This window comes from Bubalus kerabau, chromosome 11 (assembly GCF_029407905.1).
Source record: "Bubalus kerabau isolate K-KA32 ecotype Philippines breed swamp buffalo chromosome 11, PCC_UOA_SB_1v2, whole genome shotgun sequence".
Classification (NCBI taxonomy): Eukaryota; Metazoa; Chordata; class Mammalia; order Artiodactyla; family Bovidae; genus Bubalus; species Bubalus kerabau.
In genome coordinates this window covers 85756436-85784132 of record NC_073634.1, presented here as the reverse complement: position 1 = coordinate 85784132, position 27697 = coordinate 85756436, and the positions used below count along the sequence as shown (strand labels likewise).

The 27697-nt window shown below is 37.1% G+C and overlaps 1 protein-coding gene across 7 annotated transcripts in view; it reads right to left on the bottom strand.

Moving 5' to 3' along the window:
* Positions 1–27697, bottom strand: part of NBAS (NBAS subunit of NRZ tethering complex) — a 330504-nt gene that overhangs the window by 206823 nt on the left and 95984 nt on the right. For all 7 annotated transcript variants that reach the window (XM_055540893.1, XM_055540896.1, XM_055540894.1 and 4 more), the window contains 5 exons: positions 26557–26708; positions 25489–25626; positions 25155–25233; positions 21747–21851; positions 21240–21376 (listed from right to left, as the gene is read on the bottom strand). In XM_055540893.1, coding sequence (XP_055396868.1) covers positions 21240–21376; positions 21747–21851; positions 25155–25233; positions 25489–25626; positions 26557–26708 — 611 coding nt within the window. The remainder of the gene's footprint in view (positions 1–21239; positions 21377–21746; positions 21852–25154; positions 25234–25488; positions 25627–26556; positions 26709–27697) is intronic.

Below are 27697 nucleotides of genomic sequence, written 5' to 3'. Positions count from 1 at the left end.
ACTATGGACCAGACACAATAAACTGCTTTTAATATGCAATACCTAACTTGGTCCTACCTAGGCAATGGCACCCCACTCCAGTACTCTTGCCTGGAAAATCCCATGGATGGAGGAGCCTGGTGGGCTGCAGTCCGTGGGGTCGCTAAGAGTCGGATACGACTGAGCGACTTCCCTTTCACTTTTTACTTTCATGCACTGGAGAAGGAAATGCCAACCCACTCCAGTGTTCTTGCCTGGAGAATCCCAGGGACAGGGGAGCCTGGTGGGCTGCCATCTATGGGGTCGCACAGAGTCAGACTGAAGCGACTTAGCAGCAGCAGCAGCACTGGAGTGGTATTATCCTCCTTATACTATAATGAGAAACCTGAGGCCCAAGCTACTTGTCTCTCCTCATAAATTCAATAAATGATAAAGCCACAGATTTAAACACAACCTGACAGAATCCAGAGCTTACCCTCCCAGCTAGTAGATGGCCGCCAAGTGAGACAGAGGCACCAGACTGTGCGCGAGCAGAGGCAACATGAACCTTCTCATATTTTAATTCAGACACCCCAGTAGGACCTTCTATAGGCATATTTAAAGGACACACTTAAACTGAGATACAAAACCAATCTCATCACCAGTAGGATCAGGAAACTAACTCCTACCAAATATGGCTTCATCTTAGGCTTGATCCTCAACAGTTACATAAAAACAGAAACCTTTCTGTGCTTTGATTTTCTTCCAGGATGCATATACAAAGCAAATTATTTTTGGACAAATTTTAGGAGTTTAAGATGCTTGCCATAAAAACACTAAGTTCCTTACCATAAATCAAATAACATTTAAGAAAGACATAGGGTTTTTCCCCAGTTAGAATATAAATTCCTAAAAGGCAGCATTTTTCCTTGTTTTGTCTATTGCCACATCCTCAAGCCTAAAATGATGCCTGACATTTAGCAGACTATAAAATAATGTCAAATGAATTAACTGACACCACAAAGACTGTTTTTAGAGTGATCTCATGAGCATCACAAAAATTCAAAATTGGAAAAAGAGCAATAAAAAAGATTACACATACATCGAGGAGGTATATTTACATGGGTTCTGTGATCTGAGAGCAAGAATACTTTCTTGATACAGATTATTATCCTCATGAAAGGGCAAAATCTATACTGGTGATTGTATACATCTACAATCAGAGAATTTAACATGTCATGTTATACTTATGGGTGGGTGGGGAGATTTCAGAATATGTATTTCCCTAAACCCGACCATTCTTTACAGTTCTAAATGATTGATCAGTTCTATCATTAGCATCTTTAAAATGCCCAACTTTTAGCTTATTCTTTCACAAAGAAAACAGAATGCTTAATAATTTAGAGAAAAGCTTTTTATTAATTCTGTTTAAAACAAAAATATTAGCCCTGTAAACTGATCACTAAGTGGATTAGGTGAAAACATGGTTAAAAAAAAAAAAAAACTAGAAAACACAGTTGTTCCTTCCAGAAAGCTATACAAAGCTTTGTTAGGTGCAAAACTGATTTGAATCTCAGTTCTATAACCACAAAACAACATTTACATACACTTTATTTCATCTTTTTCTTCTATTGTTTCCACTTTGCTAGGGAAGACTGTAAATTTAAATGCACCATCCCCAATTTTAAAAAAAAATGAAGTACATGATAAACAAATTCAGTTCAGTTCAGTCGCTCAGTCATGTCCTACTCTTTGCGACCCCATGGACTGCAGCACGCCAGGCCTCCCTGTCCATCACCCACTCCCGGAGTTTACCCAAACTCATGTCCATTGAGTCGGTGATGCCATCCAACCATCTCATCCTCTGTCGTCCCCTTCTCCTCCTGCCCTCAGTCTTTCCCAGCATCAGGGTCTTTTCAAATGAGTCAGCTCTTCGCATCAGGTGGCCAAAGTATTGGAGTTTCAGCTTCAACATCAGCCCTTCCAATGAACACCCAGAACTGATCTCCTTTAGGATGGACTGGTTGGATCTCCTTATAGTCCAAGGGACTCTCAAGAGCCTTCTCTAACACCACAATTCAAAAGCATCAATTCTCTGATGCTCAGCTTTCCTTATAGTCCAACTGTCATATCCATATATGACTACTGGAAAAACCATAGCCTTGACTAGATGGACCTTTGTTGCCACTTAAATTACCTCTTTACAAAATAATGACTGCTTCTGCTTAATTTCAGGATTCTTTATATTAGAGCCCTGCTCATTTTTTTATTCCAAACAATAAACTTTGCTGGTTTCATCTGAAGGTAACATGTATCTGTCAGCAGGAAAGGAATGACTGTAACAAGTTCTATTATGGTCAACTGTTCTCTTACCAATTATTTCTCACACTAAATATAAATGTTTTATTTCAAAGAAATTTTATCATGAATAAACTTTCAAGAAGTTTTTTTATTCACGTTCTATGCTTTGGAAACAAAAAGCTAAACAGTGTATTGCGACTAATTGCCACCTTTCAGGCACTAATTTAAAGATGTTAAGTTATATTTACTCATTAGTAACTGACTTATGAAACAGAGACTAGGCTAATAAGATATCCTGAAACTTAACAGTATTCTCAGGTGAGAGCAATGTGTCTAAGATAAACAAGAGAAACCACCCCCCCCCCACACTAGGACTTGAATTCTCCTTCACCACTAAATCCCTGGGACCCAGATGCCTCATCTATTTAGTAAATATTATAGCATTCATTAATGCCCAAAACAAAGATGAGACTAGAGCCATGTTTTCTTGAATTCTAATCTAAAAGGTAGAGCATGCTCTAAGAAATCTAATCTCTGTTAGAACTGTGATACCACCCTGCAGAGCCATGTCATCTTGATTAAGTTACTCAATCTGCATGTGCTTCAAGATTCCTCATTAGTCAAATAGGGATAATAAGAATCTGAATTTGTGAAGGATCAAATTAGAACACAGAAAGCCTTTTGAACAGTACTTCATATATAATAAGCACTCATTCGCCATAAAAAGCAGCAGTATTATCAACACCACCAAGGTTTTTCATGGGTAGTGAAATACAGGATATATGTGACTTGTTACCATTTCAGGATCTACTATATGATAAATAGTAACACCACATTAATGATCATATGAATGATTATATTTACAAATGCCTAACAATGGCAATAAACTCTGCTGACATCACACTGGGTGGGCACCTGGCCACTGCAATAAATAGTGACAAGAAAATCTGAGGAGCTGATTTAAAAGGTAGTAGTAAATGCCACAGGCTTCCCAGGGGCTTGGTGGTAAAGAATCCATATGCCAAGCAGGAGACACAGGTTCAAGGCCTGCGTTAAAAGATCCACTGGAGAAGGGAATGGCAACCCACTCCAGTATTCTTGCCTGGAAAATCCCATAGACAGAGGAGCCTGGTGGGATACAGTTCATAGGGTCACAAAGAGTCAGACACGACTTAGCGACTAAACAAGTGCCACAAGGCATTATTTCTCTCCCAAAAGATTGCAATCGTTTGAAAATAAATATTTAACCATGAACAAAGGATGATTTGATTATTTCTAAGGAGAACTAGTCATTAAATAGTTAAAGTTTAATGGAAAGCCACAAACTCCAATGGAGAATCACTGAAGAAATTCCCAGAAACGCTAATTACAAGTAACTGAGAAAGGATGATACTCACATAGGCACTTAATGCCAACCAAACAAGGGGTGCAGGATGAATAGAGACATTAATGATATGAAAATTCCCCTCTATACCACCAACACTCCCACCTGCCCCTTGAACAAATGACTAATTTTGAAGAAAAGACAACTGAAGGTACTCAGAAAAAGGAAGACTACCTTTCCTTGCTACCCAGAAAGTCACTAGGGAAGAAAGGGCGATGACAGTGAAAGATCGAAAGTGTAAGTCAAGTAAGAATTGATGAGGACTATTCTCACACTGGAGAGGCCCAAAACTACATGCCCTCGACTATCAAAAGGGAGGTAGTAGGAGAGAAACCCAATCGATTTCATTCTGCGTTCTGCATTACTTAGACCGACCAGAACCAGTAGAGAGAATAACTGTAAGGCCTTTATTTCACATTACTTCCAGATAGCAAGACAATAAAATGCACAACAAAGATAAAGTGTATGACATCTGGACTTAGCAACTACAAAACTAATGAAATATACCAAAATATTCATGAAGTGTATCAATATACATTATAAACCCTGATCCTATATCAGGTTGTGGTGGTAACAGAGATTGAACAAAAAATTAGGGAATTTTTTATCTGCTTTTTATCCCTATCACTAAATAAAACAGCACAAATTATGCTCATGCAGATCCTAAGCCATAGCAAGACTGATTTCCTTGTCGCTGCCCTTCAAAATGTCTGCACATTCCTGCTTATAGACATGCAGGAATTTCACACACTATCTATAAAGGTATCCAACCATGTCTGGCCTATAGCTGACACTTAGAAAATGCTTACAGTTTGTAAGAACAACTATAAAATTATATATTATCATACAAACACACACACAAAGTCAGCAGTCTTGAAAGACAGACAGCATCCTAACTCATAAAATCACACAACTAAAAGGCTACAGCTGGGATTTGAATCCAGGCACATCTGGTTCCAGAGTCTCTGCTCTCAGACACTATGATATCCTACCTATCTGAACTCCACCTCTTCTAGCTTAAATTCCGGCTTTTCTCAGATGTTTCTATGACCATTCCAGTCTAGGTTGCTTTCTTCCTGTTCTCGATTCTCACTACTAATAACTGAACAATTCCCCTGGCATTTACTCCTATTTAAACTTATGATAATATACATAAGATGGTACATTTGTCTTATGTTTCCATGGAGTTCTTTAATTTCCTTAATACATATTTTCAGTTCAGTCGATCAGTCATGTTCGACTCTTTGCGACTCCATGAACCATAGCACGCCAGGCCTCCCTGTCCATCACCCACTCCCGGAGTTTACCCAAGACCATGTCCATTGAGTCGGTGACACCATCCAACCATCTCATCCTCTGTCGTCCCCTTCTCTTCCTGCCTTCAATCTTTCCCAGCATCAGGGTCTTTTCAATGAGTCAGCTCTTCGCATCAGGTAGCCAAAGTATTGGAGTTTCAGCTTCAACATCAGTCCTTCCAATGAACACCCAGGACTGATCTCCTTTAGGATGGACTGGTTGGATCTCCTTGCAGTCCAAGGGACTCTCAAGAGTCTTCTCCAACACCACAGTTCAAAAGCATCAATTCTTTTACACTCAGCTTCCTTTATAGTCCAACTCTCACATGCATACATGACCACTGGAAAAACCATAGCCTTGACTAGACAGACCTTTGGTGGCAAAGTAATGTCTCTGCTTTTTAATACACTGTCCTGGTTGGTCATAACAAAATACATATTTTGTATCCCCACTAAAAGTAAATATTCTTTCTTGTAAATACTCCTTTGCATCTACCACAACTCCCAGCAATATTACATGCATAGCAAGTATATATAATCATTTTAACTAAATTTATATAAATGCATTATTTCATTTAATCTTCAAATACACAATAAGTACTGTGATCATAAATTTGCGGAAAAGTAAACTCTATGAGCTTAATATTAATCACTGATTGAATGAACGAATAAATGATTCAATGATCAGCAGAAAGAGCATCACTGATACTCTTTAATTCTAAAAGCAGAGCTCTCAGAAACAAATACCAATAAGTTTAAGAATTAGAAATATAAGATTTAGTCAAGATATAAATAAATAATTAATGAAAAATATAAAAGTCAATTGAAGAGGAAGGCTCCATAGCTAAGAGTACATACCTAACTCTTTGAGCACTAACCTCACTGCTCCTATAATTATCTGCATACATGTCTTTCAGAGTAGGAGCACTTTCTACCCTCAGTCCCGAACTTACAGAAGGATCACAGCAAAGTGATTCCATCGGGTAATTAGAAAACTTCTTTAAGAAAGGAAGCATTGTGTGATTCTAAATCTTGAAAAACTCTTCAAAGAAAGAAAAATGTATATTTCAGAACCAAGCTGTATAATGGAAGTAGGAAGAAAAAATGTGGATATAAGTTATGTAATAATAATACAGCATTTTAACCTCATCTAAATGGATAGAAAAGTAGTATGATTCATGGCATGCCTATTTATAATGTTCTCTTTAACTGTGTCAATCAACATACTATTCACTAAAAGAAAAAAAAAACCTGAAACCTTCTCTGATGTTCCCAGACCAAGCAGCTTACCAGACTCTCCTCCGTATTACTAAAGCCTGCACGCACTTCTGTTCCCACTGTCAGTGCACTCAATTACAACTTTTTATTTATGTTCTGCTCCTTTACTAAACTGTAAGCTCCTTCACTAAACTGTAAGCTCCTTCAAAGCTTTGGTGATTTTCATATCCTTTGTTCAATACTTGGCATGCACTTAAACCTCACTAAATATTTAATGGATGGATGGATGATGGACAGACTGACGGATGGATGGATAAATCTGAATAAATAAATGAAAAAACAAACCTACCCTAAAACCACAGGGGTATTTAAATCTCACCATTAATAAGCTTTCCCTGTAGCTGAAAACTTTGGTAATGTACCTGAGGTTTATTCAAACATTTCTAGTTTCTAAAATGGACCACACAACTCCCTATCTTATATCCATACCATGAGCAGCATCACAATGCCGTACACTGCAGGTGCCTCTTGGCCTGAATGCAGGAGCATAAATAAGCACAAAAAGATGTGGACTGTCCTAAACATTCCATAAACAAAGAAGCATAAAAGACTGTTTGGTCTGAGATGCTGCTGTACAAGTCTATTTACAGCCTTTTCATCATGAATCTTCTAAGTAGAGGCCAAATTACACTGCAGACTGACAATAATCATAACTGAAGAAGTGAAAACACCAGAAATGAAGACAGCGAGGCTCCGGTGCCAACTTAACAGGCTGTGACTGGGAAGATGATAGTATAGGTGTCTGCTGTGCAAGTTATTCTAACACATCGCTATTGCTGATGAGGTTCAAAGTTAAACTGGAGACGGCAGGAAGACAATGAAAGCAAAACACTGGAGCATTTGAATGAAATGAGTCATGCTTTATATAGATTCTTAAGTACATAATAAATACTCATTCACAAAAAGACAGGAAGTATAGAATGTGATCAGGGACCTGACCCTGGAATAAAAAGACTCCAAATTATCCACAAAGAAGAAAACAATATCAAATAAATACCCCTGTACCTACATTGCTAGATCACATTCTGTAATGTTCAGATTTAAAAACCTCTACGGATTTGCTCCATTACAAATTCAGAAACCTATTTAGATCAACTAACCTATTTAGAGAAACTAACCTCAAAGTACACATGGTTAAGGTACCTGGTGAAACACAGAAGTGTGATTGAATAAACCAACAAAATTTGGGAAGAAAAAGCATGTACCAAAACAACTGAGATAAGAACTCTACCAGCAAGATGAACAAACCTAAATCTCTGGCATCCAGTAAAAAAATAGCAGGTATGCAAAAAAAGCAAGAAATTATGGCCCATAATCAGGAGAATCATCAATTTCTGCTGCTGCAGCTAAGTCACGTCAGTCGTGTCCAACTCTGTGCGACCCCATAGACGGCAGCCCATCGGGCTCCCCCATCCCCAGGATTCTCCAGGCAAGAACACTGGAGTGGGTTGCCATTTCCTTCTTCAATGCATGAAAGTGAAAAGTGAAAGTGAAGTCGCTCAGTCGAGTCTGACTCTTCGTGACCCCATCAACTGCAGCCTACCAGGTTCCTTCGTGCATGGGATTTTCCAGGCAAGAGTACTGGAATGGGGTGCCACTGCCTTCTCCAATCAATTTCTAAGAAATATCAATAACATGGTAAGGGGTGAGAAAATTTAAAAAGACCCAAATCTAATTCCTAGGAATAAAAACTTCAGTAGCTAAGATGAAAAACACACTAATATCATCAATAAGAGACACTTAAAAAAATTAGTAAACTTTTTTACTAAAAAAATTAGTAAACACGAACTATCCAAAATAAAACATGGGGGAGAAAATGACTGGAAAATAAAAATCAAAAACAAAAAACTGTGAGACAAATCAAATGGCTAACCTAAATGGAAGGGGAGTCCTAAAAAAGATGATGTATACTGGGGATGGGAGGAGGAGGAAAAGGAAAAATACTTGAAAAAATAACAGACCTGACTTTCCTAAGTTTAGTACAGTAGACCCAAGGAGATGTAGACCTCAGAGATATCATGGGTTTGGTTCTAGATCATGGCAATAAAGCAGTATCACAAAAAAAAAAAAAAAAAAAAAAAGCGCCACGTGAATGTTTTGCTTTCCCATAAACATAAAAGTTGGGATTTCCCAGGTGGCTAAATGGTAAAGAATCCACCGGCCAAGCAGGAGATGTAGGTTCGATCCCTGGGTCAGAAAGATACCCTGGAGACAGAAATGGCAATCCACTCCAGTATCCTTACCTGGGAAATTTCATAGACAGAGGAGCCAAGCAGGCTCCAGTCCATGGGGTCGCGAAGAGTTAGACAGGACTGACATATTGAACAACAAACATAAATGTTTACACTATGGTGTAGTCTATCAACTTTGCAATAGGACTATCTAAAAAATAATGCACACACCTTAAGTCTTAAAATATTTTCTAGCTAAAAAAAATGCTAACCATTATCAGAACCTTCAGCAAGTCATAATGTTTTTTAATAGTAACAAAGATCACAGATCATATAACAAATATAATAATGAACGAGTGTGAAGTATTGCAGAAACTACCAAATTGTGAACACCAAAGTGAGCAAATTCTATTGGAAAAAATGGCACAAATAAACCTGCCTGATTCGGGGTTGCCCAAATCTTCAATTTGTAAAAGACACAGTATCTGTGAAGCACAATAAAGCAAAGTGCAATAAAATGAGGTCTGCCTGCAAATAGTCTAAGCATGCCAATTAAAAAGCAGAGACTGACAGATAAAGGGCAAAATTATATTCTGTCTACAACAAACATTTTAAATACAAAAATCCAAAATGTCATTGTACACTCAGCATTAGAAAAAATGATAGGCACTTAATTCAAAGAACATCAGAGATCTGATCTCTGTTGAGAAGAAAAGTATGCTTTTCCAGAGTTTAGGTACAATAGTCCTCATAAATCACTGCACATGTTTAATTGACAAAACCGAGCTATCCCGTTAGAGGTCAGGGTGGTTCTCACAGGTAAGGTGAACAGGAGAGGGTAAAAGGAGACAGCATCAAGAGTGCTTTGTTAGGTCTGTTTCCTGATTGTGTTCATTTTATAACAATTCAAATTGCCCATTTATGATTTGTTCATTTTCCTATATCAATAATATAGTTGTTGATGTATATCAAAACTATAAAGTCAATAAAAAGTGAATAAAAAGTGAAATTAAAAACTTTGTTTGAAACAATGCTCAATTTTTTTGATTAACAGTCCAAAATCTCAGGTACCCGAAACCAGTTAAGGGGTGCTGTCCCAGATGAAAAACCAAAGCATTGGCATCATCAAAGAGGAATAGTCCTTATTACAGTTTTATATTTTGCTTATTCATCAGTCCTTTGCAAACCTACTTAACGCACTTGAAAATAATATATATCTATTATGACATTCTTCTCATCAACCTGTACCAAAAACTGCTGTTGCTACTGCTACAGCCATATTTGTATTAACACAACCATTGCCGTACACGGAATGCTGACTATTTGTCAGGAACTCTGCTAGGTAATACATCTCTTAGGCTACTGAACCATTACAATACCTTTACAATTTCCCCATTTCACACTTGACAAAACTCAAGTTCAAAGAAGTTAAGGGACTTCCCAACAGCAACACAGCTCAGAAGTTCAGAATCAGGACAGACACCCATATTCTGACTAAAAGCCTTTGCTCCTTCCAGTGTATCATACTATCACTCCTCCACGACAAGTATGTGTCAATACCATGCATGTGATCCCAACATTTATACAGATCATGGATTTTTTCCATGGCTATTACATACAGTACCTAAACTTTTAAGATTAAACAGTGGAACATACTGAGATCAAAACATTTCTTAAAATAATGTATTTGCTTTTGTCTACAAAATATCAATGTGACTCTTAAATTTATTTTTTATTTGAAGGATAACTGCTGCACGGAATTGTGTTGGTTTCTATCATAATCAACATGAATCAAACAGGAATACACATGTCCCGTTCAATGTGACTCAAACAGACTTTTACTTATTATAAATACAATATTCAAACAGGATGGCCTATATTAGAAATTAGAAAAAGTGCATCCCAGAGTTATTTATATGTTAATTAAATATATGTGATAAAGAGATTCACCGCTGTTACAGGCAAGTATTTACATATTAATGAAATCTTGACAAGAAAAGACATTGTGTGATCAAAAAGAATTATAGGGACTATTTCCCGAATGGTAATTTCACCATTCAGAAGATGTTATCTACTTAAAGGTCCCATGTTCTGAAATGATTGGTCAAGGTATTTAAAGTTTGGAAGAAAACGAATAATGAAAGAAAGATCCCACTCAATGAAAAGACTATCATTTGGTATCTCTAAGTAATGCTGGATCTAGTAAGGAGAATGCAGTAGATTTTTTAATAAAAAAAAAAAAAAAGTACCCTCTCAAAGATATTTTTAATTTCAAATAAAGTCAAACTTTACATCATGCTATATGCCTTAAATTATACAGTGCTATACGTCAATTATATCACAATAAAACTGGGGAAATCATATTTAAACTGTATTAAGCCATATTAAAAACACTCGACAATATTTATATATACACTAAAGTAATAATGCATTTAACAATTATTTTTAAAAACAACTTCAGGACATGTTTCTTCATTTGTTGCTGTTGTCCAATCACTAAGTGCTATCCAGCCCCATGCACTGCAGCATGCCAGGCTTCCCTGTCCTTCACTATTTCCTGGAGTTTGCTCAGACTCATGTCCATTGAGTCAGTGATGCTATCTAGTTATCTCACCCTCTGCCACTCTCTTCTTATTTTGCCTTCAATCTTTCCCAGCATCAGGGTCTCTTGCAATGAGGCTCTTCCGAATCAGGTGGCCCAAGTATTGGAGCTCCAGCATCAGTCCTTTCAATGTATATTCAGGGTTGATTTCTTCCCTAACGCTTCTCAAAATTTATCCCTGGGAGTAGGATAATAATTCCTTTTCTGCTTATCTCACAGATAAGCTATGAGAATTGTATAGAAGTTATAAAATTCACTTGCAAGTTTTTTTTATATTTCATAATCATGAACTGTTCATCAAATACAAAAAGAAATAAATTAATAAATTATTACACCTTTATTTCTTTAGCACTTCTCAGAAGAATAAGATACAACAAACATCAACATACTTTACAAGGTTCATAAAAAAATTTTTTTTAATGTTTGCTTACCCCTTCATAACCAATAAAATTGCCTTACATCTATTTTTTTGCTTTAAATTAATGGAAAGACAAGAACTAATCAAGTCAAGATCTAAGATGCCCACAGTGCCAGGAAACATGCAAACCAATTCTCCCACCTCCAACCCCAAACCCTGAGTTCCCAGACAAGAGAGGCTCTGGGGCCTCTCCTTCTGGTCCAACTACCAGGTTACTCTGGGATTCAGAAACTGCCAGCATTCTGTAGCATGCTGCCTGTATGCCTCTATATTGACAGTCACTGCAGACGGCCACATACTTACTTCAAGCCTAGAATATAAACCAATTGGTTGTTGTTCTTTGCTCATAGCAGTTCAGAAATAAACTGCACATATGGGAACTGAATTTTGATTAGGTAACTAATCAATTTCTCAATTTTAAAGGGAAAAGAAACACTTTTATGTTTCTCTCTATAATCACAAGAGTGATAGCAATGCTTCAATCTTTCCATCAAGAAAACTGAGCACCGAAGAATTGATGTTTTAAACCGTGGTGTTGAAGACAACTCTTGAGAGTCCCTTGGACTGCAAGGAGATCAAACCAATCAATCCCCAAGGAAATCAATCCTGAATATTCATTGAAAGGACTGATGCTGAAGCTGAAGTTCTAATACTTTGGTCACCAGATGCAAAGAACTGACTCACTGGAAAAGACACTGATGCTGCGAAAGACTGAAGGCAAGAAAAGGGGACGACAGAGGATGAGATGGTTGGATGCCATCACCGACTAGATGGACATGAGTTTGAGCAAGCTCTGGGAGTTGGTGATGGACAGGGAGGCCTGGTGTGCTGCAGTCCATGGGGTCGCAAAGAGTTGGACACGACTGAGCAACTGAACTGAATCTTTCCATTGTTATTTCACCATCCAGGATATAGTTTAGATGACATTTCATTTGTTGCTGTTCAGTTGCTAAGCTGTGTTCAACTCTTTGTGACCCCACGGACTGCAGCACGCCAGGCTTCCCTGTCCTTCACTATCTCCTAGACTTTGCTCAAATTCATGTCCACTGAGTCAGTAATGTTATCCAACTAGCTCATCCTCTGTTTTCCTCTTACAACAACAGCAACCAAAAACAAAAACAAAAACAACAGTAGAAAGAGAATGCCCAATAAAAACTGCTTTTTAAACTTTTCAGAGAAGAAAAAAAAAATCAATATGATCAGGACTGGGCAACATAAAAATATAAATAAAAAAGAGTTCCATAATCGTTTACTGGAAAACCTCTGCACAGATTTTCAATTAACAAGTTAGTTGGGAACATCTTCTGTACTCTGTGACTCAAAAATATGTGAGGACTAAGTAGGTGAAAGGACTTCAGGTAAACTATTTATTCAAATGACTCTTTCCTATTCAAACTTCTCTGCATGAAAAAAACCCACACTCAACCTTCAAGGCCTAGATCAAACTTCACCCTGCCAAGAAGGCTTTCTTGATTTATCTTCTTTGTAACAGAAAGTAATCTCTCCCGTCTATACAGCTATCTATACGCCTATGACATGTATTTTAACTTTATGGTAATTATTTCTATACTCAACCTGTCTGATCTTCCCTACTAGATTCTAATTTATTTGCGGACAGCGATCACATGTGACTCATATATCTGTCTATTTAGTCTAATATAATGACTTTGCTTGGTACGTAAGTATTCCCTAAATTTTTATTGAAATAACACAAAATTGTATTTGACTCATTCACCTTCTTTAAACTGTTCTTTCAATAAAAATAAAATAATATAAGGAAATTCAGAATTGCTTCAGTTTTAAAATCAGTTTCATTATGTACTCATAATTAATTATAAATCTCACTGAAAAAAGTTAAAACTCAAAAATCAACATATGTTTCACAAAAAATATTATAGTAATATATTTCTTATAGGAAAAAAAGTTCCAGAATATGCTTAAAACTATGAAAGTTAAGCCAATAGTAATTGACTATGGTACTGCTTCCTGTTGCCTTTCAAGGGGAAAAAAAAAAAGAGAAAAAAACATTAGGCACTAGTTTATCCCCTGAATCAAAAACTGCTTAGAGGCAACTTTGATGAAAAAGACAGTTCAAATTATTTCATCTCTGAAGAAATCACAAGCTAACATAAAATATCACTAATTTGAAACTCAAAGTGTAGGAAAAAGGTAAACTCTTATCTACCTTTCAGTTGTGAAGAACAGGAATAATGTCATCTTATCTTTTAAAGGTAAATTCTTTATTTGATTTATATAATTTAATTTAAAAGGTAAATTATTTTTACCTAAATCAAGTCTGTCCTAAAAATTCTAATGAAATGTATATTGATCTTTTGCTTTTATAACATAAATTTTATGTTGTTGGAAGAACAGGAAAGTCTTCACATTTGGCTATTCAAATCTAAGATTTAGAAGACAGAGTATTAGAAGAGAGTTATTAGAAGTTCTCTTCATTTGGATGCCTTCTTTATCACCAAAGGATGAAGAAGAGGCTCTCCACAGGGAGTCAGATAATAATGGTGCTATAACGTCCCACCCTGAAATAGAACTCACATTCATCCTTCATTTAAGAAATATTTTTGCAGCATAAATAGAAACATGGCCCACAGGTGGCCAGCCACTCTAAATCTTATTTAATTGTGATATTAATTTTACTAAAAGTGTATTATGCCTTGAGGACATTATGCCAGTCACAAAAAGACAAATACTGTATAGTCAAATTCATAAAAGAGAAAGTAAAATGGTGGTTGTCAGTGGCTTGGCTCAGAGAAAAATGGGGAGTTGCCATTTAATAAGTTTGTTTCCCGAGACAGAAAGCATTCTGGAAGCTGGGTGCACAGCAATGTGAAGGTACTTCACACTATTGAACCATACCCTGAAACATGGTCAAGATGGTAAATTTTGTACATATTTTACAATTTAAAAGAAAAGATTAAATAAAAAGTCATATGAAGGTCAAATGGCCCTAATGGCCCCTATGCTTAACACAGAGTCAAAAATACACACGCCAAAAGTATGACCCACAAATACACTAATGATATACATATAATCACCCTAAAGACAACAATAGAATTCCAACCAGTTTATTACCTTTCTTGCAGTATGAAAACTCAAAGACAGGTTTCCTTTCCAGACTGGTTCAAAAAGAACGCTTCTGTGTACATTTTATTTACTTGACTACACCAATCCCTTGTGTTTTCCAGATTTCTTCACCTAACCAACATTCATTCATCTGACAGTCATTGCATCCATCACAATATTCAAAGCACTTGATTGTGAAATATTTGTTAATCTGGTCATTAAAAAAAAAACAAAAAAAAAACAAAAACAAAATAAACTTGCCACAGGATACTAGCGACCTCCGAGGACAAAAATATATTCCAAATTGGTCATCCAAAGGCTTTCTAGTTTGCGGGGAGTGACAAAGACTTATCAATGAGAAAAGGATGCAAAACTTAATTTACCAGATAACATTTCCCAATGAAAATGAGAAAAGTTCTGAGGACTTGGATTTCCTGGTGCATTATCAAGTAGGGTAGAGAGCATCAAGGGCACTAACGCCTGAGAAAAACAGGAAATGACTGAGGGTTAGCAAGTGAATGAAATGCCGGGACAAACACACAAGTTAAACAAAAGTACACACAGCATAAAAAGGCCTGGATTTGCAAGTCACAGGAAGAGACTTCCATGCACTGGTTTGCCACACTATTTATCAGACGGCTTTGCAAGGCTGTTCTAAATGAAGGAGCAGTTCTAAATATGGGACTAGGTCTATACAGACCTAAGATCAGGTTAACATTCTATTCTATCTAAACAATTGGTGACAAAATTCTTCACTTAGTCACTTCTTACTTTCAGCCTTAGAGATATATCACATAAATTGCTGTGGAACTGAAAGGTAGAGAATGGTCAGAATTAAGTCAGTAAATAATACAAGTAATCTCAAACCCTGAAAAGAAAATGGAAATGTCTAAAACACATTCTCGTAGTTTGAACAGCACAGCCCATCTGCATATTATAGCAGATTTTTCAGTCAAAATTTCAATCAAATAATCTGACTAAACTTAGATATTCACAAGCAAACAAACTGCCAAGTTACTATAGAAACAGCTTTTCAAGGATGATGAAAAGAATGAGGTGTTCTGGATACTCTGTTTCCATCAACAGAGGTTTGCCACTTATATTATAAAATACTTTAAATATTGCAATATCCCAATATATGCTAAATATAATTCAATCTTTCCTTACTGATTCTAGAGGCAATCCAGGAAAATAAATATTGGTATCAATATTCACTGTCTAATAAATATATGTGTCAAAGAACATCATGAGTGACAGGTACTAAATGACAGTTTATTTCCATATATTCCATGAAAGTAAATGAAGTCTTAAATGCTCTGTGGTATCCTAGATCAGATACTACAATAGAAAAATGATATTTTGAGAAAACCTCGTTAAATCCAAATAAATATGTAGTTTAGTTTCTTAACTATTATTATCATATGGTCTGTTTCATTATGTTTTCAAAACACAAACCACTTTCCAATAACACTGCAACTGCTCCAACACCCACTTCCACAGCTGCCTTTTTCAGGTCTTTGTCCAGTGCCATATTTTAGTATTTATGTGTTTCTTAATCATTTAATACACGTAAAACTATAGCACAATTTTTATTACATTCCTAATTTTATTCCATGAACCCCACTCTCCCCTTAAGCTCTGTGGTTCTCATGGCACTTTTTGCATGGTGCAGTGATTTTTAGGAATGCGTATGTTACGTTATATGCAGGATTATTCCAGCAATAATCTCATAGTTTTGAAAAATGTGCTATGATTATGTAAAAAGGAAGAGGAACCAGGTAAAGGGTATATGGGAACTTTCTGTATTATTTTTGCAACTTTTCTGTAACTATAAAAATATTCCAATAAAAAGTTTAAAATAATTATTTATGACATATATAAGGCCAAGGCCTTAGCATGGGAGTCTGCAATAAGCAGACTTAAGTCTGCTTAAGTTCTTAAGCCTTAAATAGCAATTACCTGGTGCCAAGCACTGTTCCCACTGTTTTATATACATTAACTCAGACATTCTTACAATGCTATGAAGTGCTATAGTCATCCCCATTTTACAGGTATGAAGGCTGAGGTGCAGTTAGGAAATGTGTCCAAGATCAGAAATCTAAGCAACTTGGCTCCAGCTAGACTCAATACTCTTATCCGTCTGCCTTACTATTTCAACAGGTAACTGTTTTAAACACAACCTTTTAAACTAGACTGCTCTCATCATTCTGGAAAGATTCTAGAATAAAACAAGAGGCATAAATAAAAAACCTAAATAGACTTTCTAAAACAGGCCATAAGCATCAAAAATACTCAAAGTCAAAACATTGTTCTCTTCCACCAAAAAAAATAAATAAAACCTACTACCATAAATTGTGAAAGCTAACAAAGATGGTAAGAAATGTCACCTTTGTCTTTAAAACTAAAACAGTCCAATAGAATATAAAATGTAAATGTCTTACAGCAATGACAAACCAAGGATCAGCAGGTAACAAATGGATTTATCACCTGTGACAGAAAATGTAATTGCAAAGTTTTCTACAGCTTGGTGATTCTTCACCAATGTCAAATACACATGATGATGCAAGAGTGACAATATAAAACACTAAAATAACACAAACCAAAGAAGCTTCACAGCAGTCGTAACTAAAAAATTTGGTTCAATCAAAATTAATTAATCAAACTTTGGTTAAATGCCAAGGCAAACATTTTGTCAATGGATTTCAAAATAGATTAGGTAAAAGGTCAACTATTTGGCATAATTTACTACTACTTTTGGGGCTTCCCCAGGTGGTGCTAGTGGTAAGGAATCTGCCTGTCAATGCACAAGATAGACTTGGGTTGATCCCTGGGTTGGGAAGATCCCCTGGAGGAGGGCATGGCAACCCACTCTAGCATTCTTGCCTGGAGAATCCCCATGGACAGAGGAGCCTGGTGGGTTACAGTCCATAGGGTGGGAAATGACTGAAGCGACTTAGCATGCACGCATGCACTACTATTAATCTACATTCTAAATAGCTTGAACCCTAAAATGTAAAACCCACCTGCCCTTCCATTCACATCCATCCATCAAAACAACTTCCTGAGTTACTGCTTTTGATCCCAAGGTGTTCTAACACTGAGGTTACATTAGTGAACAAGACACAAAATCCTTTCCTTACAGATTTTATATTAATTAATTCATTCGTTTGTCCATTTACTCAATAAGTATTTACCGAGAGCCTACAACATGGCATGAACGATTCTAAGTTCAGGGGCTAAGGAAGGGAAGAAAACATACAAAAAACCTAGTGCTACTGGAGGTGACATTTTTGAAGGATAAACATAATCAACAAGTGAATAAGTAAAACACAAACTAAGTTACTGATCAATGCTAGGAAGAAAATAAAGCAGGAAAAAAAGGACTTAAATTGAGAGTAAAATCATAAACAGAAGAGCGAAGGGAGACAAGATAAAAGTAGATAAGACAAATAAATTATATGTTATACAAATAAATGATAAAATATGATTTTATCATATTTATGGGCTTCCCTGGTGGCTGAGAGGGTAAAGCCTCTGCCTGCAATGCAGAAGACCAGGGTTCGATCCCTGGGTCAGGAAGATCCCCTGGAGAAGGAAATGGCAACCCACTCTGGTATTCTTGCCTGGAAAATCCCATGGATGGAAGAGCCTGGTAGGCTACAGTCCATGGGGTCACAAAGAACTGGACACGACTGACCGACTTCACTATACAAATAAATGATAAAATATGATGTTAGGTGTAAATGCTATGAAGAAAAGAAAACTCGGATAAGGGCAAAGAGTGAGGAGGAGGTGGAGGCAAAGGGAAAGAGGGTTGAGAAAGGTGTTTTGAAGAGGGAGTTTTTGAGTACAAAAGACAGAAGAAGGAAGAGGCTAAGTCATATGGAGACCCAGGAGAAGGGCACCCCACACAGGGGCACAATGACCTTGAAAAACCTCCCACCTGAGGAGGGAGCGGGCCTCGCAAGTTCAGGAGACAGTGCACCAGAGTGAACCGCCACTCCGTGTTTGGGAGCCATACATTTAGAGCTCAGTGACTGGTTTCCAATCAATTCAAAGGATAATTAAAGAGTCATTACTCCTTGCAAAATACAAGTTGGGGGGCTGAAGGGAAGATAAAGCAGGATGAAATGCAGGCTCTGCCACTGAGCAATGCATACGCTAAAAGACAAACAAGGCATGCACACAGAAAGTTCTACAGCTGTTCAGGGCAGTAAACAAGAAAGTAGCAAGATCATTTCAGGAGCTGGCAAACATTGTTAACTGAGGAGAAAGGAAAAAAGGCTGCAGCTTTAGAGTCTTTTCAACCCATCTCGTCTTCAGTTTGAAAGCATGATGCTGTAAGCAGGAACTTCTGTTTGTGCGTAAAGCATATGTGACATAAAGCATATGTGATGATTCCTGCTGAAGACCAACTGTGTTCAGCCATTTCAAAACCCCAACTACAGCCCCAGGCATGTGGAAGGGGCTCAGTCAACATTCCAACAAATAGATACTTTGTGTCCACCTGACCCAATGCTTCCAAGTGATTTGAAAAGGTATTGAATACCAAGTCCTCAAAGAATGTATTTCCTAAAAGGGAAATAAGTCTCAAGATTGCATTTTATGAATCTATGTGTCCATTAGCTCAGTTGGTAAAGAATCTGCCTGCAATGCAGGAGACCAGGGTTCGATCCCTGGGTTAGGAAGATCCCCTGGAGAAGGAAATGGCAACCCATTCCAGTATTCTTGCCTGGAGAATCCCAAAGACAGAGGAGCCTAGCAGGCTACAGTCCATGGGGTAGCAAGAGTCGGACACAACTTAGCGACTAAACCACCACCACCACATGTCCATTAGAGTAAAACTCGAACTAGGATTAAAGAGTGCAAGCTTCAGCTATGGGCTAAAATAGCAATTGAATCTTTAAGGCATTGGGAGTCTTGGTGAAACTTGCAACCCCTTCAGGACATCCTTTAATCTTTTCTGTAAATGGGCATAAAATGGACTAATTTATCCAGTTAGCAAACAACTTTAGAGAACCCACTACACAAACACCTAGACCCTGGAAATTGAAAACTCAGGAAAACACGGCCTCTGCCTTAGAGTGAGTTTAAGGCTGGATGTTTATTAAAGAAGAGAACAGGGGGCAGAAATGCAGTAATAATAATGATTGGTTATAATACAACATAAAAATGCTATAAGAATGGACAAAAGCATTATGAGAATATACAGAAAGGACTAATTAATGAAACCTCACAGAAGAAGCTATGCCTCAAACATAACTGTAATTTTGCTTTGCAGTTATCTAAAATTATAAGGAGACAGAAACATTACTATTAAAATCTATTGTTCTTCCTCCTTCTAACTATAGCAAAAATATACTCAAAGTGAAAAGACTTGACAAACAGATTAACAGCAACAAAATCTTTATTTTCTCATTATGTTTAAAATGAATATAATTTAAGGACTCAAGAAATCAGTCTTTTCAAAGTTTGTCTAAGCAACACATCCCACAAGAAAGATTCAAAAATAATATCTAATTATTCTCTGCTGCAATGATATACCTAAGCTATTATTACAATTTAAATCAGTTATGGCAGGAACTATAGGGCATTCAAAAACAATACATAACACTGGGCACGGAGAAGGCAATGGCACCAATCCAGTACTCTTGCCTGGAAAATCCCATGGATGGTGGAGCCTGGTGGGCTGTAGTCCATGGGATCGATACTGAATTGGACACGACTGAGCGACTTCACTTTCACTTTTCACTTTCCTGCATTGGAGAAGGAAATGACAACCCACTCCAGTGTTCTTGCCTGGAGAATCCCAGGGACGGGGGAGCCTGGTGGGCTGCCGTCTATGGAGTCGCACAGAGTTGGACAACTGAAGCGACTTAGCAGCAGCAGCAGCAACACTGGGCATTGTAAAACTATTCTGCAAGCCAATTCTGAAATTTTAGTTTAAAATCAAATGTTTATCTAAACAGTCATCAGACCTTTGGAAAAAACTTTAAGACAATGACCCATTCTCTATACTAATAATTTACAGTAGAAAAATGTCATTACCATTCAGATTAGATCTATTTTACAAATAGGCAAAAAATAATTATATTCTGAAATATTTATAAATACATATTTATAAAATGCATTTATTTATCACCATTCAGATCTAAAAGAAATTGTTTGAAAATAAATAGTGCATCCCAAGGTTTTCCTTTTTGTTCACTTTTATCATAATACAGAATTACATTTTTAGTACTAATAGAAACACAAAATAGGGAGTTTATAACTTCTATTTTTCAGAGCTTACTGACCTAACTCTAACATAGATTCAAATCCTGGCTACACTTAAGCAGGACCACCAGAACATTCCTGGGGATGTTCCAGGGGAACATCCAGGGGACCTACTAAATGTTGTCAGAACTACATTTCAACTTCTAAAAGATACAACTAATTTAAACAGATACTGTTATCCTAAAAACTACTCTCAACCATAAAACAGTACACACTGAGTATACAGCAATAAAACTATGAGTCTTTCTCTCTTTTTTTTCAGTAGCAGGAGACTTTCAAGGAGAAAAAAAGAAAGTACAGTTCATGTTCCTTAAGTTAAAGTGGTCTTGTTACGCTGACACATTTGAATCACTTTAAAATAATTTAGAAATAATTTTATAATCAGAAAAAAGTTTAAGTAGATTAGAATTTTTTTTTAATATTTAGCATAAAACAAAAATTCTCATTTAAAAAATAAAGTGAACAGAGTACATACCAAGCTTCAGGCAGCAAAGCAGAATACTGGTGTGGTGATGTGGTCTCTGGGAAGTTAGAGAGAATCGCCAGGCGGTGAGGAAGCAGGTCAGACCCATGGTAAGTGAACAGAATTTCCAGGGCCTGCACATTACTCTCCTGTACAGAAGGCAAGGGTACACTTCTAATGTGAACCTTAGAAATAAAGAAGTGACTTGTATGACAACATCAAAACCTTACAATTAGCTTTTTTTAATGCAGTTCTGATATGAAGTGGTTTGAAATATTCCTGATTTTTTTCAGGTCTGTATCACATTTCTCAATCTAGTGCTCTAAAAATTATTTTTTAAAGTCTTGAATGATGAAAAAAATATTTTTAACATGATTCTATTTTCTCTACATTTATTACTATTACAAATTTTTAAAAAGGAAATGTAATGATATACGCACACAGTAACGTTAACAGCATGGCTCAAAGACTTGAAAGTGTTAATAACTATAATTGTTTCATTCACAAACAAGAAATTACCCGAGCATAAGTTCTTGCTGAGAGAACAATGTTCTGACTTCTGAACTTCTTAAAGAATTCAGCATCATATCTCTGTCCAGATGCATGAGGTACTCCAAGGATTTCCTGAGGGGAAGCCATGATTTTATGAAAAGGCTTTTAAACGTGGGTGATAAGGCTATGTTAAAAACCATTACAGCTCTGCTTACCTAAATAAATACGGTCTAAATTAAACTCTCAACTGTTAACTAAAGTACTACATCTGCACTCTTGCCTTTATTTGGAAAATGGCTGTATTTATAAATGCTGTTAATTTTTTTTTAATCCAGAAGTAAATGAAATAGGCTATGAAATTAATTACAGGAGGACAACCCAAATTCACCACCTGGTAAAAACAAGGAAGCAAGAGTTACACATGGGTGTGTACCATGAGCACCTGCCACATCTTTGTGCAACTCTGGACTAACTCTACTACTGCTGGAGTGATCCATGTGAATTGCAGATGAAACTACTCATTCTTTAATCAGTTATTAGGTGTCAATTATGTGCTAAGGGCACTGTGACAGACAGTGCTGATACCATGAACCATACACCCTCCCTGCTCTCCTAATAGCTCTAAAATCGAGTCAGGAAGAGAAACAGCAATAGGAACAGGTAACGCCCAACACATAGGAAGGGTGTCAACACACAGGAAGGCCTCCCTGTGGGCAGCCAAGCTGAAACGCTGAGGATGGACAGGAGCCAGCCACGGCGGCGGCAAGCGTAGGTCTCCCCACCGCAGCAGATGACTTCAGGCTCATGTCTCTCATGTTAATGCTAAACCCCAGATAACTGCCTTCAGTGCAGGAGGCCCAGGTTCAGTCCCTGGGTCGGAAAGATCCCCTGGAGGAGGGAATGGCAATCCACTCCAGCATTCTTGCCTGGAGAACTCCATGGACAGAGGAGTCCAGGGAGTCAAAAAGAGTCGGGACACAACTGAGCAACTAACACTTTCTTTCATTTTCACTTTTCCAGATACCTAGCATGCTGCCTTTCACAGAGTAAATAACCAATAGTATTTGTTAACTGCATTAACCTAGTGAGATAGGAAAAGAGGGAAGAAAAAGGATGTTCACAGAAGGCTCTTGCTTCCTACTGATTTAGACAAAATACTTACCTTCTTAAAGCCTCACATCCATAAAATTGAGAGGATACATCACCTTCCTCAAAGGGTTGTCAAGAAATAACCTGAATTAAGTACATAAGACACTGGCTAACAAACAGAAGTCCTCAACAAACCTGTTCATATTTTTAATGTATTCTCATACCTACTGATTTCCTCAACAAATCTTTCCTCCTAATCTCCTCAACAAGGCAGGTCTTGTACGGAGCACTGTGGAATACTGCAGCAAATAAGACAAGACCACTACCCTTATGGAGCATCCATGCTCGCGTCTCCTACATGGTAGTCCTATAGCCCCCTAAGCCACCCTTCCTTTTTTTAAGGACTAGTTGAATACCACTTCCTACATAAGAATATTCTCGGACATCCCCAGGGAAAATTTAATGCTTTCCTCCATTATGCTCCATCAATTCTTCATAGCTTCATTATCATCACTTACTGCTCATATAATGAGGACTCCACAAGGATTATCCCTTGTTCATCTCTCTACGTCCAGCACTGGCATGACATCTGGTGTAAAATAGGCACTCTTGTAAAATTTAAATGAATCCATTTTAATCTCATTTATCACAGTAATAAAATAAGCCACTCCTTGTGATTAAAATGCAATGCCTATCTCTACCATGATCTAGCTGGTTAGCTGTTACATTAGAATATCTTCATTTCTAAGTTTTAATGGTCAAATTCATCAACTTCACCTACTTTTAAAAAGCTTAGCTTAATTCTCTTTTTGTGGGCTCAACAAATACTTTAAATGTCACTATTACCATGTAATAATAAATGTACTTACTACTGTCAAATAGGAAATAGTGATTCAATAACTAAAGAATAAAAACAGAAAATTAACTGGATAATGAAACTCTGAACATTTTATGGAACTTTTTTAAGATCTCATCAGTGAAACTAAAACTAAGTATAAAAAATAATAAACTATAGCTGTACCAGCATCAGCAATTTTATATATTACCTCTAAATATCATCGAACTCAGACATAATAAAGGAATATGCTTTAAAATAATATGACCAGCCAACAGTCAAGCTAGTTGTACTACAGATAAAACTATTAGAAATGTTTTGTAACTTGTTTGTATGAAATGATATAAAATTACCATGCTTTCTAAAAGAAATAGAAATAGTTCTCTTGTCACTAGTATTTTGTTTGAAAATATTTGTTATATTTACTGATGGTGAATCAGATACTTTTCTTTGCCTACAGGCATCAGGAATACTAAGTATCTCCACTGTTCTGGGGCCACGTATCACATTACTACACGTGGCATGTACTGAGTCCCTATTACGTGCCCGTACCAAGAGTCAAGGTGTGCCCCTAAAAGGGAGGTTCAGACAGACGGAGGAAGCAACCTGCAAACGACGTCAAACTTCAAAGGTGAGAAAGTTTAAGTGAAAGTGTTAACTGTGAAGCCCTGTCGACTCTCCTTCGACCGCTATGGACTATAACCCGCCAAGCCCCTCTGTCCATGGAATTCTCCAAGTAAGAATACTGGAGCAAGCAGCCACTCCCTTCTCCAGGAGATCTTCCCAACCCAGGGATCGAACTTGGGTCTCCTGCATTGAAGGTCAACTCTTTACCATCTGAGTCACCAGGGAAGCCCTTCAAAAGGTGAGAAATTTATACTAAATCCTGGGTAACATGAACTACGAGGGTCGCATGAAAAGCAATCTAAACTCTGTATATTTTGTGAACTGCTTCTCACACCTTTAACAAATCTGACAGGACAGGGCACTACTGAAATGTCCAACACGGGACATTTGTGTTTGCTGCCCTGAAGAAACAATTTTGAAGTTTGCTCTAAGTTCAAGTGTCTAATTTTGGCCGTCATTAGGATCAAAGTTTAGCCAACTAAATTCAAGACATTAATAAACCATTAAAATAAAGCAGGTCAGAATATTCCTATTAGGATTATTAAACCCCAGTGGATACTGAATTTGCTACTACAGACAGCTATCTACCATAACTAAAAGTTTAAATGTAAAATAAAAATAAATGAAAAGGATTGTAAATCCAGGAAACACAAATGCTGAAATAATGCACACATTTCTACTCCCTAGACTAACAAAGCAACTTCTGGCCTCTCACGAATCCCTAATTTTTAGCAAAAATGATATACAAGAGAACGTGCTTCTGTGCAAATTTTTCCCACATAAATAGTTCTAAAAACCAGGAATATCCCACAGGATAGGCAGCCACAGCATGTGTAATGACAGATTGAATGAACATAAATGGTTTGATTAAAACCACTCCTTACCTCGTATGTTGCAAGCCGATCTAAGTAAGTTAATAATTTCAGTCTACAACGGCAAAGTTCCTTTTGTTCCAGCGTTAACCTGTTTTGAAAAACTACATTAGTCACTTATATTTACCTGGAAGCACATTTCTCTATGATCTAAAATGGAATAAAAATGATCAATATTCCATTAAGCCCCAAACTCATGGGACAACACACAAAAGCACAAGGGTACAATACTAAATGCATTTGACTGGGGTTGCTGAAATAATGTAGAGCAATTATCACTAGTAAGGAACACACTCAGATCACTATTTTAAAGAAATTACCAAATGAACAGTAATATATCATTTACTTTGAAAAGTTCACTAATTTAAGTAGTTCTCGTCTCTTTTTGAGCTCCTTCTTTTTCTTCTCGGCAGGTTCTTCTTCAGGTGCGGAAAGCTCCTCGTAGGCGATATTGTCAATGTCCATCTCACCAGGGAGTGTAAATCTGTGACAAAAAAAGAAAATTCAAATTTCTTTGGAGTGTGTTTTCTTTATATATATTTCATATAGTGAAGAAGTACTTTTCCCTACTTTGATTTTATTAAGTTGGTTTCTGCAGAAACAGAAACAACCAACCGTTTAAAAGAAAGCTTTGGCTATGTTATAACCAAAGCGATTCTCTCATTTATATCCATGAGGTGGGCAAGAAGTCATCAGTAATCATCACATGTAGAAACTCTGAATACCAAGAAAATGAAAGCTGCTTAGGAAAACATGGGAGGTTACAGTGATGCAATGTGAAACAGCCTATGAAGAAAATGTTGCCCAGAATATATAATGTGAATCACTTCTATTTAAGGTCTTAAAATGGTAATGAAGGCTGGTTTCATTTAAATTACTTATCAAACACACCATCACATTTATATACCATGGATATAATGTTCCAAATGTCTGATGAACAGCAGCCCCTGTCAAACAACTTTATTATTGTTATTAACTGACATTTGTATGGTGCTTAAAAGTTTATGAGGTGGTTTCACAAGATAAATAATTTAATTAAGATAATGCTCTGAGGAAGGATACAACGATACAGATAAAGAAAGTGAATGAAACTCAGGCTTGCCTATGGTGGTTAATTTGACCAGTAAGCAAGCCCAGGTATGCATCACCTTAAACCCACAGCTTAGACGCTGCCAGCATTCAATAAATGTATGTAGAATTTGCTCTTTTCTTAGCATCAAGCTATCATATGTAAACATATTTCACTCAGAAGAAAGAAAACTGTGACCTCAGATTAAAAAAAGCATTAGTCAAATCAACTGCTCCATTGCACAGTAACCTAAATAAAGAAAAGTTGACCCTTCCCAATGTCTCAGTTTTAAAAGTTTTTACGAAGTCACCTTCACTTTTGAATCCAAATCTTTCTGTAACCAACCTGCCATCATCTGCTCCTTTCCCTATGGCTAAAAGGGCCTCCAGGTCTGTGCCTTTTAATCCATATTGAAGCAGTTCCTTGGCAGCATCCACGTTTTCAGGAACTCTTTCCAAACACTCATGAAGAACCCAGGATCGTTTCTTTATTTTACTCTAGACACAGAAAATAAAAAGCAGAGGCATTAAAGAACCCATGACATCTGACAGCACCTGAGAACTGCCTTCCAGAATCACAGCTAGCTACCTAAGAACTTGGCCACAGGCAGCTGCTGGAGCACCTCACCATTAAAAAGCTTTTTTCCTAATGGTGATTAAAACTGAATATAGGGAATATGATTCCACCTGCTTTCCTTCTTCTAATGAAACACACAGAAACACAAAACTCAGATGACTTTTTTTTGGAAACATAGATCTTTCCAAATTTTTTAGTTGTTCTTTAGTTTGCATTTGGGCTGTATGAAAGAACAGAAAATAAAAAAGTAAGACAAGATTTATCCTACTGTGACAAACATGTTTAACCTTGAAACAAAACTAACATTTTGTTCAGTACCTCAAGGTTCTGTATTTACTTGGCCATGAGCTGTACCCCAAAGCACAGACGATGATTCAACCATGAAGAATCATGCCATGCTGTTCTCTGGGAAGACCAAGCGTCGTTCTTCCCTCCCAACAGCTTTCTCTGACTCCATTTGAAATCCCTGACTTGCTCTCTTCCTAGAGTCTTTGTGGATACAAATTTAGAGTAAAATCTGGCTCATACCCTTTATGTTCCTTTACACATTCTCTCATATCAATTCTTTCCTCAGGAGTCTCTGAATTCACATCTCCCTCTCCACGTCTGTGGCCTCCATACCAGTCCATGTCATCAACACATAACACCCTGGAAAGGTTTCCCACTTGAGCCCAAATCAATATATCTACCTAATCATAGGCCCCAGTGTCCACTATCATGGAATATCACATCCAACAGACTTGTTTACTTACAGACCCCATTTATTCATCCAAGAAATATTTACTGAGTACCATCTGTGTGCCATGAAAATACAGCCATGAATAAGACAGATTAGTCACCAGCCTTCTGAGTCAAGCTCATTTTCCTTTAATTTGCTCATACCACTGGTCCCATTAACAATGCCTTCATC